The 18,522-nt window shown below is 41.4% G+C and overlaps 1 protein-coding gene and 1 long non-coding RNA gene across 6 annotated transcripts in view; one reads left to right on the forward strand and one right to left on the reverse strand.

Moving 5' to 3' along the window:
* LOC117072455 overlaps nt 1–18,522 on the forward strand; it is a 128,829-nt gene that overhangs the window by 66,996 nt on the left and 43,311 nt on the right. For 3 of the 5 annotated variants that reach the window (XR_004432809.1, XR_004432812.1, XR_004432833.1), the window contains one exon: nt 6,136–6,234. This is a non-coding gene — a long non-coding RNA (uncharacterized LOC117072455). Of the gene's footprint in view, nt 1–4,437; nt 4,592–6,135; nt 6,235–15,490; nt 15,586–18,522 lie in introns of those variants that run through there. The other 2 variants (XR_004432819.1, XR_004432831.1) reach the window with 2 other exon arrangements.
* LOC117072277 (neutrophil defensin 6-like) lies at nt 6,000–7,627 on the reverse strand. The gene is made up of 2 exons (XM_033192242.1): nt 7,375–7,627; nt 6,000–6,253 (listed from the first exon to the last, which is right to left on the reverse strand). The coding sequence occupies exons 1-2, from the start codon at nt 7,544–7,546 to the stop codon at nt 6,141–6,143; spliced, it is 285 nt and encodes a 94-aa protein (XP_033048133.1). The 5' UTR covers nt 7,547–7,627; the 3' UTR covers nt 6,000–6,140.

Below are 18,522 nucleotides of genomic sequence, written 5' to 3' on the forward strand. Positions count from 1 at the left end.
TCAGGAAAGATGTCAGTGACAAAGTGAAGTTTTAGCAGATACCCCAGGTCTGGGAAATGAGCCCGGTGTACTTCTGGGAGAAATGCAGATGGCCTCTGGTTAGAGTCAACCTGACCCAGCCCACAATTTGGAAGAATATGGAACGTCAGTTCAGGGACCTCAGGACTTGAAGCAGTGGCGATTACTAGAAACCAAGGAAGGCTCCTGGCCGTCACAATCTAAAGTTCTGTGTGTTTCCTTCACCATCTAAACAAGGGGAAGGGTGGGATCATTTGTCTGTCAGAATGCCTGTGTTGTCCCTGGAATCTGTCTTGGGTTCCCTGGCTGTGCAGTGTTTCAGTGAGGTGCCTGGACACCTGAACCACCTCTTCAGACAGACAGAGCCCCAATCTGGGGCTGAGACTTCCTCAGAATCTCATGGGGTGGACGTGGGAAACACCTGCTCCCTTCTCCTGGACTCTGGGCATTTGCGATTGGTGTTGGTGGTCACAGCAGTGTCTGGCCCTTGAGATGTTTTGGTCAAGAATGGTGAAAACCCACTTGAAATGCTGTCCCTTTCTTTGAAGTCTGCAATCTCTCTGTCCCACTCAAACTCCTTGTGTCATTTTACCAGTGACCACCTAAGAGTAGGTGTGGCTTGAATATAGGTTTTGTTATATTCTGTTTCTAATTTCATTTGTTTCAAGCAATCTTTAAATTTCCTTCTTATTTTTTTATTGACCCGTTGGTCATTCAGGAACATGTTGTTTAATTCTGTGTGACTGTACAGTTTCCAAAGTTCCTCTTACTGTTGATTTCAAATTGTATTCCACTGTGGTCAGAATACTACTTGATATAATTGGACACACTTGATGCAATTTTGACCTAAAAAATTGTTGAGAGTTGTTTTGTGGACTAACATACGATCTGTTCTGGAGAATGTTCCATGTGCTGATGAGAAGAATATATTCTGAATCAGTTGGATGAAATATTCTGTAAATGTCAGTTAGGTCCATTTGGGCTAGAGTGTATTTTAACTCTGACGTTTGGTTTTGTTAAATTTCTGTTTAAATGATCAGTTCTTTACTGAAAGTGAGTTATTGGAGTTTCCTACTATAATTGTATTGCAGCTTATCTCTTTAAATCCATTAATATTTGCATTTGAATACCTTTTGAATTTTTATATCCTTTTGCTAAATTGACCCCTATGTGATTATGTAATGACCTTGTTTGCTTCTTTTTATAATTTTTGACTTGAATTTTATTTTGTCTGATAGAAATGTGGCTACATTTGCTCTCTTTTGGTTTCCATTTGCATGGAATATCTGTTTTCATCCCTTCACTTTCAGTCTATATGTGTGTCTACAGATGAAGTAATTTTATTGTAGGGAGCATATAGTTGGATCTTGATTTTCAATCCATTCAGCCAGTGTATGTCTGTAAACTGAAGAATTTAATTTATATTTAGTGTTATTATTGATAGGTAAGATCTTACTATTGCCATTTTGTTACTTGTTTTCTGGTTGTTTTGTAACTCATCTCTTCCTTTTCTTCCTTCTTTTATTACTTTCCTCTTTAGTGGTTAAATGATTTTCTCTGGTGGTGGTTTAATTCTTTGCTTTTAAAAAAATGTGTGCGTGGCCGGGCACGGTGGTTCACGCCTGTAATCCCAGCACTTTGGGAGACCGAGGTGGATGGATCATGAGGTCAGGAGATTGAGACCATCCTGATTAACACGGTGTTACCTCGTCTCTACTAAAAATACAAAAGTTAGCCGGGAGTGGTGGTGAACACCTGTTGTTCCAGCTACTTGGGAGGCTGAGGCAGGAGAATGGCCAGAACTGGGGAGGTGGAGATTTCAGTGAGCTGAGATCATGCCGCTGCACTCCAGCCTGGGTGACAGAGTGAGACGCTGTCTCAAAAAACAAAAAAGAAGTGTATGCATTATAGGTTTTTGCACTGGGATTACTATGAAGATTATAAAATATTTATAAGAAGTTATTTTGAACAAATGACAACTTAACTTTGATCACAAAGAAAGTAGAAGAAACTAACAAAGAGAGAAAAAACTAAAAACTCTATACTTTAACTCCCTCCCCCTCATCATTTAGACTTTTTTTGGTCTCAATGTATGACTCTTTATATTGCCTATCTCTTAACAAATTGTTTTACTGTTTTCGATAGGTTTGCTTTTAAGTATTCTTACTAGAGATATGAGAGACCTACATACCACAATTATAGTATTAGAATATTCTAAAATTGTGTGTGTACTTACTTTTACCAATTTTTTATACTTTCAGATGTTTTCCTATTGCATGTTGGTACCCTTTTCTTAAAGACTAAAGAATTACCTTCTATAGTTTTGTATTAAGACAGACAGGTATGGTAATGAATTTCCTCAATTTTTGTTTGTCAGGCACACCTTTATTTCTACTCAATATATGAAACATAGATTTGCTGGGTACAGTATTCTTGGTGGGAAGATTTTCCCTCAACCTGCCCCCAGCACTTTGAGCATATCATCCATCTCCTTGTTGGTCTGTAGGACTTCCACTGAGAAGTTTGTAGCCAGATGAATTGGAGTCCCTTTCCGTGTAATTTGCTCGTTTCTTTTGCTGCTTTTAGAATCCTCTCTTTGTCCTTTGAGAGTTTAATGACTATGTGCCTTATGATAGTCTTATTTGTGTTGAATCTGTTTGATGATCTTTGACCTTCCTGTACCTAGATATTTATATGTTTCTCTATATTTGGAAAGTTTTCTATTATTATTTATTTAAGTTTTGTAGCCCTTGCCCTCTCTCAACTCCCTTTTGAAGGTCGATGACTTTTAGATTTGCTCTTTTGAGGTACTTTCTGTATTTAATTGGTATTTTTCATTCTTTTCCCCTTTTTTCTGCTCTTACATTGTATTTCCAATAACCTGCATTGAGCTTACTGAATTTTTTTACTTGATCAATTATGTTATTGAGAGTCTGAGAGTTTTCTACCAGGGAGTTTGTTTCTCAGTTCCAGGGTTTCTGTTTGATTTTTAGAAAACTATTTTGATCTCCTTGCTAAATTTTTCTGATAAATTTCTGAATTACTTTTCTGTGTCATCACAAGTTTGAGTTTCCGAAAAACAGCTGTTTTGAATTATTGAACGTTGCCATCTTCTTAAGTTGGTTGTCACTGGCTCCTTTGTTCATCGGGGAGGTCTTCATTTTCTGTTTACTATTGTTTCTTATGCAACATCAGGTATACCAAAGACTAAAGGATGGGTTTCCATGTAGCAGGCCTCCATTTCTTCATCTCTGAAATCTAGATAACTGTCTGTCTCCTACCTCATGTGTAGTAGGGAAAGGAATTGGTGTGATGCCTAACACAATGGGGGCAATGAATGGATATTAACCAATATTGCCATATTTCCTTGATCCTAAGATGGTAGCTGTCATATATATATATATATATATCATAATTAAATGCCTAAGACTGGGTAACTTATAAAGAAAATACCTTTTGTCTTACAACTCTGAAGGCTGGTAAGTCTGAGGTTTAGAGGCTGCGTCTGGTGAAGGCCTTCTTGCTGATAAGGAATCTCTGCAGTCCTCAGTGGTACAGGGCGTCACATTGTGAGGTGGAACACTTTGAGAGGAACTGGCTTTTACAACAGACTCACAGTAGACTCACTCTTGTGACAATCTACTAACATGTTAATTCCTGAATGGGTTAATCCATTTGAGGGCAAAGAGCCCCCTAAACCCCATCACCTCTTCAAGACCCCACGTTTTAATAGTGTTTTATTGAGGATTCAGTTTCAACATGAACTTTTGGAGGACATACTCAAATTATAGTAATACCAATTACATAATTATAGAAGTTTATCAAAATAAATCAAAGCACAACTACTATCTGATTACTTTTACACATGGATGTAAGATGCATCTAAAGTTTTAGAAGCAAGGCTGGGTGTGGGGGCTCAAACCTGTAATCCCAGCAGTTTGGGAGGCCAAGGTGGGTGGATTACCTGAGATTGGGAATTTGATACCAGCCTGGACAACATGGTGAAACCCTGTTACTGCTAAAAGTTTAAAAAAATTATCTGGGCGTGGTTGTCTATGCCTGTAGTCCCAGCTACTTGGGAGGCTGAGGCATGAGAATCGCTTGAACTTGAGAGGCAGAGGTTGGAGTCGGCTGAGATCACACCACTGTACTGCAACCTGGGTAACAGAGTGAGAGTCTGTCTTCCAAACTATGAAAAACATGATATAGAATATGATAGAACTAGGATATTGTTGAAGTCCTTCTAAAGAACTGGAACAAGATTGAAATACAGAGAGTTAGAAGATTGCTCAGTAAAACTGAAGGTCCGGTGTGATGGTTAATTTTATGTGTCAACTTGGTTGGTTTGCAATGGAGCAGATATTTGGTGAAACATGATTCTGAGTATTTATGTAAGGGTGTCTTATTGGATGTGATTAACATTTAAGTTGGTGGACTTTCCGTGAAGTAGATTGTCTTGTTTAATGTAGGTGGTCCTCATCCAATCCGCTGAAGGCTTGAAAAGGGAAAAGGTTGACCTTCCCTGGGCAAGAAAGAATTCTGCCGGCAGACAGGCTCCAGACTTGAACTGCAAGTGGACTCTTCCTCCCTGGCCTCCAGCTTGATGGCCCATCCTGGAGATTTTTGATTTGCTAGCTCCTTAGTCACATGAGGCATTTATTTGAAAACAATCTCTCTATACATACACATTATTTTGGTTCTGTTTCTCTGGAGATCCCTGACCAAGACATAGAGTTTAGGTTTGTCATGTCATGGCACTGTCTAAGCCCTGTCTTTTATAGAAATTTTAATTCTAGAAACTTGCCCTTCTCACATATATGTTGTTCTTAAGTTTTTGAACAACTGTATGGACAATTGTCTTATCACTACGATTATTGACTTGGTCATTGGCGTAATTAAAAACATATTAACATATATTTTCTCACTAGCATTTTATTAAAATGAGTATAGCTTCATTATAATTAATAGAATTCATATGTTTGAAGGGATGGAGAGTTGAGACCAAATCCTTCATTAAACATTGGTCTAATTAACCTTTTGGGGACCAGTAAGGGACCATTTGTCTCATTGGTTATTGGGCCTCATCCTCTATGGTCACCAGCTTCTGAGCTCTTCTTCTATCTGGTTATTAATTGACTCACTGATGCTCATCAGTCTTTCCTGTTTTTGACACAGTTTTAACTTTTTCCTTGTTAAACTTTATTTTATTCTATCTTGTTGATGCAGTTATATATCACTTACCAAAATAGAGTGAAATAAAGCTTAATGTATAACATATGTATTTAAAACATCTGCTTAAAATTGCAAATATTATGTATAGCAATACTTTCCCACTTTTTAAAATTAAAGGACAAGTAAACATAACCCATCAGATCTATCTTTCCTTTGAGCCAACAACCACTTTTTGCCTCTCATTGTAAAGTTCTATTGTTTGAGAATCATTAGGAACGCATTGAACTTTTAAGTTTCAAACTATTCCAATTAACACTTATATCCTGTCAGGCATGGTGGCTCAAGCATGAAATCCTAGCACTCTGGGAGGCTGAGGAGGGCAGATCACTTAAGCTCAGGAGTTCAAGACCAATCTGGGCAACATGGTGAAACCCTGTCTCTCCAAAAAGTACAAAACATTAGCAGGGTGTGGTGGCTCATGCCTGTAGTCCCAGCTACTCAAGAGGCTGAGGTGAGAGGATCATTTGAGCACAGGAGTTTAAGGCTGCAGTAAGCAGAGATTTTACCATTGTATTCCAGCTTGAGTGGCTAAGTGAGACACTGTCTCAAACAACAACAACAGCAGCAAACCCAATTTATTCATTTTCGCTATTTTGTTATTGCTCTATGATGCTCAAATTGTGCATCATTGGAATGCAAAGACCAGTTAACTTAATGTGGATCAGAATTCTCTATACAAAGCAACCATACAACCCATCATATAAAAAAGCAAAAGGGAAAAAAGGAAAAAGAAAAGAAAATTTAAAAAGTCAAACACACTACGTTTAATGCTTGAACTTTATTTTGGAGAGAAAAATTTAGAAAGACACAAGGTACACAGAGTGAAATGTTTTTCCTTTTTCAGGACCTTGGATTGAATCTTGCACTGCTTTGGTTTCTATCTAGGAAGCTCAGCGACAACAGAATTTGGAGATGCCGCCACCGATGATGCAACTCCCGGAGTAGGTCTCACGCAACAAACAACAGCCGGTTCGGCAATAGCAGGTGAGTCTCGCCCGAGAACCTGTGGAAAGAAGAGAGGGTCAGGCACAGCGAGGGACATGGGGAAAAGGACAGGCAGAGCCCGACTAACTGAGACAGTCTAAATAAGAGACACTGTATCAGTCATGTTAGGATGGAGAAAATTCATGTCTTTGTCATAAATGACAAGAAATCGTACTAGCTATGTGTTAGTCATGCAAGATCATAGCTCTTTCTCCATCTGAGTCTATCCAGGACATGTTTATTACCTGCTCCCTGGTAAAACAGTATACCTCTCAACATCAGGGTTACCTACTCTTCATTCTGCTTAATCCATACCCCTAATCTTGACCTCCATGTATGATCTCCATGTCCTAACAAGGCTCCCTAATGCAACTGGATCTGTGTGCATGGTCATGTCATGGACTCAGATACTTTGGTGCTCAAGGAGTCTTTGAAGACCTTCCAAATTCAAATTCTTCATTCCCTCTCTCTCTCTCTCTTTTTTTTTTTAAAGCATTTTACTTATTTACTTATTTTAATTGACAAATAATAATTGTGTATATGTATAAGACACAATATGATGTTTGGATCTAAGTATGTATTGCAGAAAGATTTAATGAAGCCCATTAGCCTACATTGAAATGCACCCATAGGTACCTCTCTAGGTTCTAAAAGCTTTGCCAATGGACAAAGTAAAATATTCTCTCTATAACTAAGTCTACCCATTCAGACCTACAAATAGTCAGTGTAGCTCTTTCTATCTAATTTTTTTTACAGTATTTAATATAGAACTTTACTTTCATTCTAACACATGACATTGAAATCACCTGCTATAGTATTTCCCAAAGTGTGGGATTCTATCACTAGTGGTAGTCAAGATGCCTTGAGGTGAGACTTGAGATGTTATGTGAGGTGTAGCTCTTTCTATCTTAAAAGTAGCAAGTTTCACAGAAATATCTTGAAACTAAAAGTCTTAGAAGAAAGAAAATCTTTTAGATGCGTTCGGTTCTCACTGATTAATTCAGAGATGAGAAAACCAAGGTCCAGGAAGATTAAGTGAAGTCACTCAAGTGAGGTAGACTTTTCCACACTTGACGCCAGAGCCTGTCTCTAATTCTTTTGTTCTAGATTTTGTGGATCTGCAAGATTGATGTCTCCTACCTGAGGCTCTAAGAGTTGAGAGTCCATTTTCTTCAAAGGAGACAGCAAGGTCCTGGTCTTCTTCCCCAGGCTGCTCCTGGGTTACAGTGTTATTAGCCGTTTCCTGGAGTGATTCAGCCTGAGCCAGCAGGGCCACCAGGAGAATGGCAGCAAGGATGGCAAGGGTCCTCATGGCTGGGGTCACCTGGAGGAGGGAGAGCAGGTGTGGATGTGTGGAGAGTGAGGAGTGAGCCTGGATTTATAGCTCTGCTGGGAGAAGGCCTGAGACAGAGGCTACAGTGAGAGGAGGTGGGCATGTGATTGGGAGGGAAGGGCTGCCTTTGCCCTCAAGATCCCTTTGATGCTCCTCTTTCTCCCGGCTTTCATCACAGAGTGAGTCTGTATGCTTAATGCCTCTTCTTGATCCAAGCTGTTAATGATGATAAGGACATTACTATCCTGTTTCCCATCTGCTTGAGTATTTACTTTTATATATTCAGAGAAGAAAAACAACAGTGCTTTCATTCAATACATTTGGGGATCAAATGCCTCTTGTTTTCCAAAGATGATCCCTGGTACTCTCCGGATGACTCTCTGGGGTCAGACCTGGGTCCCAGTGGAGTAGAGAGTTAATCCAGTGCAGGATTCAGGGATATTACTAACCTCATGTAGGAGACTTTTGAGATCTTGAGGTGAGTAGTCTCCTGCCGGGGCCAGTGTGGACAGGACAATGACCTTATCAGCTATAGGGGAAATGAGTTCAGTAGAATAGTAGGCCAAGTTTATCAGATGAAAATCAAAATTCAGATTTAGTTCAAGAAGTTGGTGTGATCTGAATGCATCATATACAATGTGTAGCAGGTACTTCTCTCCACTTTGAGGAATATCAAAGTAATTTAGGTGCCTACAACCCCTTTCTGAGATCTTTTATTTTATTTTTATTTTTTAGTTTTAGAAAATGTTAAATCATACGCAAGGAACAACATTCAAACGGTAGAAGAAGTAATGAGCTCTCATTTCTACCCCCAGGCCTTCAATTCTGACCCAGGAAAACATCACTATTAACAGTTATTCATAGTATTCTGCACTTTGCTTTTATCACCTGTGTCTGGGCACTTTGTGTATCTAAACACATAGAATGCTGTTATAATTTTTAAGAGGCTTATACTATCACAGGGTTTGTATATGCAATCACTTATTTTTTTCTATTGATAAAATATGATAAAATTATTACAATTTGGTTATTCTTAAACTTTTGCAGTAATAAGTAAAGTTACAGTGATTATCTTGTATATATGTCCTCTTATCCATATGCAGAAACTTATAGAAATAGAATTGCTGTGTGAAAGAATGCATCTTAAGCCAGTATTGTGGCACATGCATGTAGTTCTAGCTATTTGAGAGGCTGAGGTGGGAGGATCATCGGAGACCAGGAATTTGATACCAGCCTGACAACATAGTGAGACCCCTTTCTCTTAAAAACAAAAAAGAGACAGTATCTTACACATTTTTAAGATATTACTGTGTATTTCTATAATATGACCATATTTGATACACATCCTTTGCTGCTCAGTGGGCCCTTGGAGACCCTCTACATTTGAATTCCTCATTTAATTTTTGTTCAAATTTGTTTATTTTTAATTGAAAAATTTTTTTGTGTATATTTGTAGCGTATGATGTGATGTTTGGATTGATAATCACATGGCAGAAGCACTTCAGCTAATTAGATAGCCATCACCTCAGCAACTTAATTTTTTAAGGAGAATTACAAATCGAGTCCTTTAGCAGTTTGAAAGATACAATACATTACTATTAACTGTGGTCACCTTTCAGTGCCATAGATCACTAAGACTCTCCAGCATAACCGAAACTCTGTACTCTTGGCTCAACATCTTCTCTTTTCCTATCCCTCCCTCTCACCCACCTCCAGCTTCTGATAACCACCTTTGTACTCCAGTTCCATAACATCGACATTGTAACATTCCATATACAAGTGATATCATGTAGTATTTGTCTTTCTGTGCCTAGTTTATTTCATCTAGCACATTGTCCTCTGGTTCCATCCATGTTGTCATGAATGAAGAATTTCCTTCTTTGAGATGGAGTCTCGCTCTGTCGCCGAGGCTGGAATGCAGTGGCCAGATCTCAGCTCACTGCAAGCTCCGCCTCTCGGGATCCCGCCATTCTCCTGCCTCAGCCTCCCAAGTAGCTGGGACTACAGGCACCGCCACCTCGCCTGGCTAGCTTTTTGTATTTTTTAGTAGAGACGGGGTTGCACCGTGTTAGCCAGGATGGTCTTGATCTCCTGACCTCGTGATCCGCCCACCATGTCCTCCCCAAGTGCTGGGATTACAGGCATGAGCCACCACGTGTGGCCAATTTCCTTCTTTTTTTAAGGCTGTATAGTATACCATCTTGCATATATACCATTTTTTCTTCATTCATCCGCGGACGAACATTTAGGCTGATTCCATATCTTACTTATTTAGAATAATGCTGAAATGGACATGGGAGTGCAGATTCTTCTTTGATATGGTGATTTCCTTCTTCTTTCTTTCTTTTTTTTTTTTTTTTTTGAGATGGAGTCTCGCTCTGTCCCCCAGGCTGGAGTGCGGTGGCACGATCTCGGCTCACTGCAAGCTCCGCCTACGGGGTTCACCCGGTTCTCCTGCCTCAGCCTCCTGAGTAACTGGGACTACAGGCGCCGCCACCACGCCCGGCTAATTTTTTGTATTTTTAGTAGAGACGGGGTTTCACCGTGTTAGCCAGGATGGTCTCCATCTCCTGACCTCGTGATCCACCTGCCTCAGCCTCCCAAAGTGCTGGGATTATAGGTGTGAGCCACCGCGCCAGGCCGATATAGTGATTTCAATTTCTTTGGAGATATACCCAGAAGCGGATTGCTGGGTCATATGGTAATTCTATGTTTAGTGCTTTGAGGAAGCCCCATACTATTCTCCAAAATCTGTACTAATTACATTTCCACCAATGGCATACAAGGGTCCCCTTTTTTTATATCCTCACCAACACATATTATTTGTCTATTTGTTTAAAGCCGTTCTAACAGATGATGACCTCTTTGTGATTTTAATTTGCATTTTCCTGATAATTAGTGATGTTGAGTATGTTTTCCATATATCTGTGGGCCAGGTTTATTGCCCATTTTAAAATTGAGATGTTTGTCTTCTTGTTGAGTACTTTGAATTCCTGATATATTTGGGATATTAGCCCCTTATCAGATGTATGGTTTACAGATACTTTCTCCTAGTCCATGGGTCATCACTTCACTTTGTTTCCTTTCTGTGCAGACGTTTTTTAGTTGATGTGACCTCCTTTGTCTATTTTTGCTTTTGTTGTCTTTGCTTTTGGAGTCCTGTGGTAGAAATAATTGCCCAGAGAAATGTCATAAGATTTCCTCCCATGTTTTCTTCTAGTAGATTTACAATTTCGGGTCTTTTATGCAAGTCTTTAATCCATTTTGAGTTGATTTTTGTGTATAGTGTGGAATAAGTGTCCAATTTCATTCTTCTGCTTGTGGATCTCTAGTTTTTCTTACACCTTCTTTGAAGAAACTATCCTTTCTCTATTGTTTGTTCTTGGCATCTTTGTTGAAGATCAAAGAATCATAAATGCTTAGGTTTAGTTTTGGGCTTTCTACTCCTTTCCTTTGGTTATAGTGTCTGCTTTTATGCCAGACCGTGCTGTTTTGAGCTTACAATAACTTTATGATACATTTTAAAACCAGAGAGCATGATGCCTCTATCTTTGTTATTTTTGCTCAAGATTACTTTGGCTATTCGCTGTCATTTCTGATTTCATAGCAATTTTAGTATTTTTTAAATTCTGTGAAAAATTGCATTGGAATTTTGATGAGGATCTGCAGATCACTTTGGGTAGTATAAACATTTTAATAATATTAATTCTTCAAAACCATGAACTCAATGTATCTTTCCATTTATTTGTGTCTTCTTCAGTTTTATTCATCAATATTTATAGTTTTCAGTGTACAGATCTTTCACTTTTTTGGTTAAATTTACTTCTAAGAATTTAATTTTTGAGTGCTATTTCAAATAAGATTGTGTGGGCTTGTAAATCTTTGTGCCAGTCCAAACTCCTGTCTTTAATCTTAGTGACTCCTACAAAATTAGAGAGTGTCGAGTCATGCTGTTGCCTTGAGAGAGTGGGAGAGAAGCCAGACCCTTAGAGTACAGTGGGGAGGTTGTGGTGTTTGATATGTGTTTCCGTTTTTTCTTTCTTTGCAGAGAATCTAATAGAGTGTATCTCCCACTTATTCTACCTTATGAAATGAGAGGATCTCAGTCAGATCTGTAATATCTATAATATCAATTTGAATTTGTGAATTAATAGGGAGACTGGGAGGGACTAATTTCCTGTATCAGTGATTCCAGCTTTCATGGCCCTTATTTTACCCTAGTGGCCATTTAGCACCAGGTTTTAAAACATCTGTATTTTACTGCTTCTCTATTTCTCACTGGAGATTGTTGAGTTTGCAGATAGCATTCCACGATTGCTTCCTAGCCTACATCTCTCTGTCATTGTCTCTCTGAATCTCTAGCAATGACTGAAGAAACAAGTTGGAACATTTGTATTCTGGTTCTAACCTTTCTCCATGAATTCTGTTATGTGTTGATCACCCAGAGTCCTTATTAATTGGAGCAATTGATATCTTCAGTCTCTCTTCATCCTTCTCTGACCCAAAATTAATTGGGTGAGCAGAAAATCTGGAAAGAGAAATGGGTGGTTTAAAAACCACTGTCCAGGCCCTGTGGTTTGCTCAGACAGCAGAGCTGAGCACTGGCCAAGCCAGAAGATGCCCAGTGGCCCATCTTCCCAGGACCAGGCCCCCGTCGGCAGCCCATTGCTCAGCCTTGGACACAACTCTGTTGCCAATCAAGTTTCTTATTATTTCTGGCAGAAGTATTTCTAGAGAACTCCACTGGGTTGGGTGCAGTGGCTCATGCCTGTAATCCCAACACTTTGGGAGGTCAAAGTGGGCAGATCATTTGAAGTTAGGAGGTTGAAAACAGCCTTGCCAATATGGTAAAGCTCCGTCTCTACTAAAAATACAAAAATTAGCTGGATGTGGCAGCAGGTGCCTATAGTCGCAGCTACTCTGGAGGCTGAGACACGAGAATCACTTGAACCTGGAAGGCAGAGGTTGCAGTGAGCTGAGATTGCGCCACTGCACTCTAGCCTGGGCAACAGAGCAGACTCCATGAAAAAGAAAGGAAGGAAGGAAGGACGGAAGGGAGGGAGGGAGGGAGGGAAAAAAGAAAGGAAAGAAAGAAGAAAAAGAAAGAAAGAAAAGAAAGAAAGAAAGCACGAAAGCAAGCAAGCAAGCAAGAAAGAAAGAAAGCAGAAGAAAGGAAATAAAGGAAGAAAGGAAAATGAGAAAACTTTACTGACATTATGGAAAATATTTTTAGTTTCCTAATGTGTTTGGAATAATTATTTAGATAAAATGCCTTTCCTGTTCCTTCGTTTCTTGAATTGTAGCAAGGTGCCCATTATCTATTGTCCTCTTGACTTCAAACCTGCTGTCATTTAAAATAAAACCTGAAAAACTGTTTCTCTTGTCCTTTATTCTGACTCTAATCTTGCCTCTCCTATACTCAGGGCTGGGACAAAAGCAGGATTTGCATCCATAATATGGACATTCACTCTTAGAAGGCATGTACTCCCTGATCGATGATTTAATTATTTAACATAAAAATTAATTTAACTGTGCTAAAATGTAGAGGACAAGGAAATTGGCCTGAAAGAAAATACTTAAGATAACAACAGAATCTGGTTTTATAATAGGGTTTTGTATTCCAGGATATTCCAGGGAACAAATAATGCTTATAAGTGTGTTTATTACTGGTAACAGTCAAGCAGATGGGAGACAGGAAGAGTGATAGGGGCCTTCATGAACATGAATAGCAGGTGTTTCGGTGCAGCCCTGGATTGGAGAACTGTCAAAGGTCTGAACTATCAACCCAAAGAATGCCGCTATCCCACAGCCACACAGGTTTGGGGTAGCTCATTGCCCTGGGATGCTGCTTCCTCCAGACAGCACAGAGCTGGGGTCTTTTCACTCCCCTTGGTCCTCAAACTCCTTCTGTCCCTTGAGAGACATTGACCTATAGGAAGCTCACAGCCCTGAGGACCCTTGTCCTTCTCTGGAGCCTCTTGGAGAAAGTGCACCAGGTCGTAGCCTTGGAACAACCTGGGACAGAGGACCCAGATGTAGGTGTCCTCTTTGCAGGAATGAAAACTGCATTATGGGCTTCGCGTAAGACAGCAGATCACTGTGCTGTCTGTTGGGAGCTGTGGTCTCAGTGGTGTCGTCATCTAACTGGGGGATCATTAGTGAATGACTTCACCTATCATGGTCTCTGCTCTTCGACTCTACATTGGGGGCAATAGACTCTCTCCAAGGGGTGTTGGGTGCAAAAATTTGGTTTTCCGGCCTGTGCATGTCAGTCTGAGCAGCTTCGGCCTCAGAGACTAAACCAGATCTATTAGAGTTTGGAGTCTACACTTCAGGGTGTGTGTGCACCTGTGCGTATGCTTGTATGTTTATATGTATGTATGCATGTGTGGTGACGGGAGTGTGTTGGGAGGTGGAAAGTGAGGATGTATGTGTTTCACATGTGCATGTGCATGTCTCTGAGTCTGAGTGCCTGTGTGCAGAGAGAGGGGACTGTGTGAGATAAATGACAGAGAGCATGAAAGGAAGAACCAGATCTTAAATGGCCGACAGGTGGCCAGTTATGATCTCTTTATTCTGCTCTAATAGGATCTGCGAGGTATGTTTTCCGTGAGCAGACACAGTCCTCCTCTGGGCTGCTCTGATCTGATTTCCTGTACCCTGAAACCCAGCCCTGTGCCCAATACGCTGCTCCATCTTCCTCAAGGTCACCAGGTGAGGGGCACCTGCAGTTGCAGACCCACGTGTTGCCACTGGGCATCACTCTGGGACCTACATCCTCAGCGACACCTGCTACAGGCTCAGCTGTCCTTGTGCTTTGTTAATTGAGACCCAGATCAGGGCAAGATTCCATTTGAAAACCTGGAAACGAACAATTCAGTCTCTTTACCTTGTGCTTTATGTTCTCTCTATCTAAAAATGAGTTTTCACAGTAAACTCAATGTATTTGGGCCATATAGTCCCCCCTTTCCTTTCCCTTATGTTTTTCTTTACTTGTTTTTCTTACCTTTTTGTTTCTATTGTCCTGGTCATTTTCATAGAGATATCGATGCTGCACTTTCTACCCTGAGGAGCTGGACCTCAGGGTAGAAAGGTCTACTTGTCCAGGTCACTCAGGGCCAGGACAAAAAGAGGATTTCCACCCATAATATGGACATTCACTCTTAGAAGGCATGTACTCCCCTGACGGATGAGTTAATTATTTAACATAGGAATTAACTTAACTGTGTTAGGAAAGTAGGGTGCAAGGGAATTGGCCTGGAAGAAAATAAGATGGCAAGAGAATCTGGTTGTATAATAGAGGTTTTGTATTCCAGGATATTCCAAGGGACAAATGATGCTTAGACATGACCATATTTCTTGCTGGTAACAGGCAAGCAGATGGAACACGGAGAGATAGGGGCCTTCATGACCTTGAGGACCTCCGGCTCCTCCTTGTGGGCACCTACAGCCCAGTTTTGCACTAGTGGATGAACCTTCCTCACTTGTTCAGAGGCTGCTGGACACCTATTGCAAGAGCACAGCTGTGGGGGCATCCTATGTATCCGCAAAAGTAGTGCTTCTTAAAGAAAGGACGATGAGCTTCCCATCCTCTTTAGGAAAGAGGCACTACTTCTGTGGATACATGGGATGCGTGTGCTTAGTCCCTTATTTGTTCATTCCTGGAGAACCATGGAGATCAGTGCCTGTCAGGACTTAGTACCCGGTTGTTACATCTTGAAAACGGCTGGGAAAGAGCCTCGCTAGACAGGGGTATTGACCAGCTCAAAAAGGGGTGCTCAGGGCAGCGCTGATGAACAGTATAAAGCAGAGCTGCCATCTTGCTCTGGTTGTGAGGAACGTGGACATTCTTGGGGAAACTGCTCATACGGGAGGGTCTATCAATGCAGATGTGAAAATGAAAGCCGGCCTCTGACATTTCAGGTAAAGACGCAGGAGAGGCGCACCATCTGGACCATGCATCAGCAGGCTACCCTCCTTCGCAGGAGGCAGGGGCCCTGGATGGCGTGGGAGAGAAGGTGGGTGCCCACTTTCTCAGAGAGGGTGTCAGGCTGAGGAAGCCAGAGTTTTTGCAGAAGAGAAATTTACCACCTTGATAAACTTTCACTGCCCTCTGGGCTCCAGACACTGACACAATTTGGAAGAGTTTGTCTTGTGGCAACCATTGCGCTTTGTGCACTAGCTCTGAGCTGTATCTGGAGGACAGACTTGAATGATGTTCATCTCTCACTATTCATTCTTACTGCCTTATTTGAGACTTGCAATTGCTGCCAAAGAATATTCTCTTGTCCCAGATTCTGCCAGTGCTCTGAGCTGATGAGCCATGGAAACCCTGTATGCTGGCATCTGGATTAGTCAGCTCAGGATACCATAACAAATTTCCACAGACCGGGTGGCTAAAACAACAGGAATTTGTGTTCTCACAGTGCTGGAGACTGGAACTCTGAAGGTGTTAGCAGGGCTGGTGTCCTCTGCAGCCTCTCTCCTTGTCTAGTAGACAGCTGTCTTCTCCCTGCGTCCTCACGTTGTCTGTCCTCTGCGTGTGACTGTGTACTATCCTCTTCTTATGAGAATTCTGGTTGTATTGGGTTTAATGCCCACTCTCAGTACCTCATTTTAACTTAAGGACTTCTTCAAAGACTCTCCAGATACAGTACCACATTCTGAGATACTAGGGGTTAAGTCTTCAACCTATGAACTTTGGGGTAACACAATTCAGCCCCTAACAACATCCTCTGAAAGAAGCCTAGTGGCTAGTGTGGACAGTGGGGGAAGTTGATGACAGAGGTGGTCAAGAGCCAGGGCTCATACCTGCAAACCGTGATAAGACCTTGATATTTTCAGTGGAAAATAGACTACAGTGGACCAAAGTGTCAGCAGGAGCCCCGTTACAAGGGGGCTGTGGAAGCTTGGGCCAGAAGTCAGTGTATATTGCACCAGGGTGCCAGCAGTGCAGGGGATAAGAAGTGGCCTCATTCAAAATTATTTGAAGGTACAGTGGCAACAGCAGTTGCTGATGTAAGAATATGGAATATGAGGCTATGTGAAGAATATTTTTGTTTTTTGCCCTGAGCAGTTGCAGAGACACTAGTGCCATTTTCTGAAATGACAACACGTGTATGTGCACGTGGTACCTGCAAGCTGGGGAGACGTACAATGAAGAGTTTGAGACACTAGGGGTGAGATAACCTGTCAGAGATTCTAGTGGACACATCAGGACATGTGTTCCGGAGTCTGGAGTTCAGCTGGGTGGTTTAAGCTGAAGATATAAATGCAGGAATTATGCCGAAATTGACAGCATTTAGCACTGTAGATTTGGAGAAGATTACATTGAGACTGAGTATTTTAAGAGAAGATTAAAATTTCAGTAATATAGGGTGATTGCCTGAGTGAATTACATGAAATTGGAATAATATTGGGTGACTGCCTGAATGAATCACGTGGACTTTGGGGTTAAAAATGTGATATTCAAAGGCATTGTAGATCCTGGAGGAATTTTGACAGGTTGTTTCTGAAAGCAGCTTAGGCTAAGACAGCTTTAAGCGGCTGTTTTTTGTTGTCTAGTTGTCTGCTCGTGCCTGTGGGATGAACTGTATACATTAACTAATCTTTCAAGGCTTTCATCGCCACACTACTCTGCACAGTCCCTAGCAAAGTCTCTCCTTGGGAAACCAATGGTAGGACTCTAATTCCTAGAATCCTTTGCAAATTAACCCTTCTGGGTGAGGCTAAGTTAGATCCTGGAAATAGACTTACTGGAAGGCAGAGAAGAGGCTATTTTTCCGGTTTTTCCAGTCTGTCTCTTTGTGTAACAGCCTCCTTTTGTCTTTAAGCAAGGACACAGCAGGGAGGTAAGTGTCCTGTCCCCGAATGGATTAGAACACTGTTTTCCTGTTATGCAAACTGGGTGGAGGTGGTCAGGGAGGGACAGCTAAACAGCTGGGAGCTACTCCGTAGTGCCCCATGACTTCCTGCCAGCTCAAGCTCCACTCTGGATCTGAGCTCCTCCCTAGGCCTCTGAGGGAAGTTGCCAGAGCAGCCTGTCAACCTACTCATGAAGAATTTAAAAGACCTCAGGGGTTAACTCATGCAAGTTTCCTGAGGCTCAGAGGCTCAGAAAAGTGAGCTGACCTGGCAGCACGCAGTTCCTAGGAAGAGAGCCTTGGGAGGGATGTGGTGAAGAACTGCGGTAGATCCCAGCTCTGCCGTGTGCTGACTCTGAGATACTGAACAAGTGGCATAACTTTTCTGTGCCTCTGTTTCCACATTTTCTAAAGAGGGATAAGCATAACAGTTATTATATAACAATAGCACCTACCTCACAGGATTGTCTGAGGAATAAGAAGGGTAAGGGCGTTCAAGTTCTTAGCTCTGTTGTTGGCACACACGTGGCCAAGTGTGTCATTTTCAATGGCCTCTGAGGTCTTTCCAGTTCGAGTCCAGTGTTCATATGCCCACCACCTGCTCATGGCTGCCTAGGCAGAGGGCTGAGCTGGTTCCTGTCTTAGTCTTGTGTAGATCTAACCCCCAAGGGCAGGACTCATTGGAGAAGTATAATGTATAATGGTGGTGAGCTGTCTGTGGCAGGTGTGAGTGCTAATATTCTATACTGTGTAAATAACAGTTTCCTTTGCCACTTCATTATGTGACCATCAGTAGCAGAACGAAGAGATGTGAGTAAAAGCCTAGCATGGATTCTAAGATTTTGAGTTGGGATTGGAGGAGCTCATGTAGTTCACATAACTTTAGCACATCTTTATTATGAATAAAATGCCATAGTTCTTGGTTACATTAAGAATGATGCTGGCCAGGCATGGTGGCTCACACCTGTAATCCCAGCACTTTGGGAGGCCGAGGTGGATGGATCATGAGGTCAAGAGATCGAGACCATCCTGGCCAACATGGTAAAACACTGTCTCTACTAAAAATACAAAAAATTAGCTGGGCATGGTGGT

The sequence above is a fragment of the Trachypithecus francoisi genome, unplaced genomic scaffold (genome assembly GCF_009764315.1).
Source record: "Trachypithecus francoisi isolate TF-2019V2 unplaced genomic scaffold, Tfra_2.0 Contig00164, whole genome shotgun sequence".
Classification (NCBI taxonomy): Eukaryota; Metazoa; Chordata; class Mammalia; order Primates; family Cercopithecidae; genus Trachypithecus; species Trachypithecus francoisi.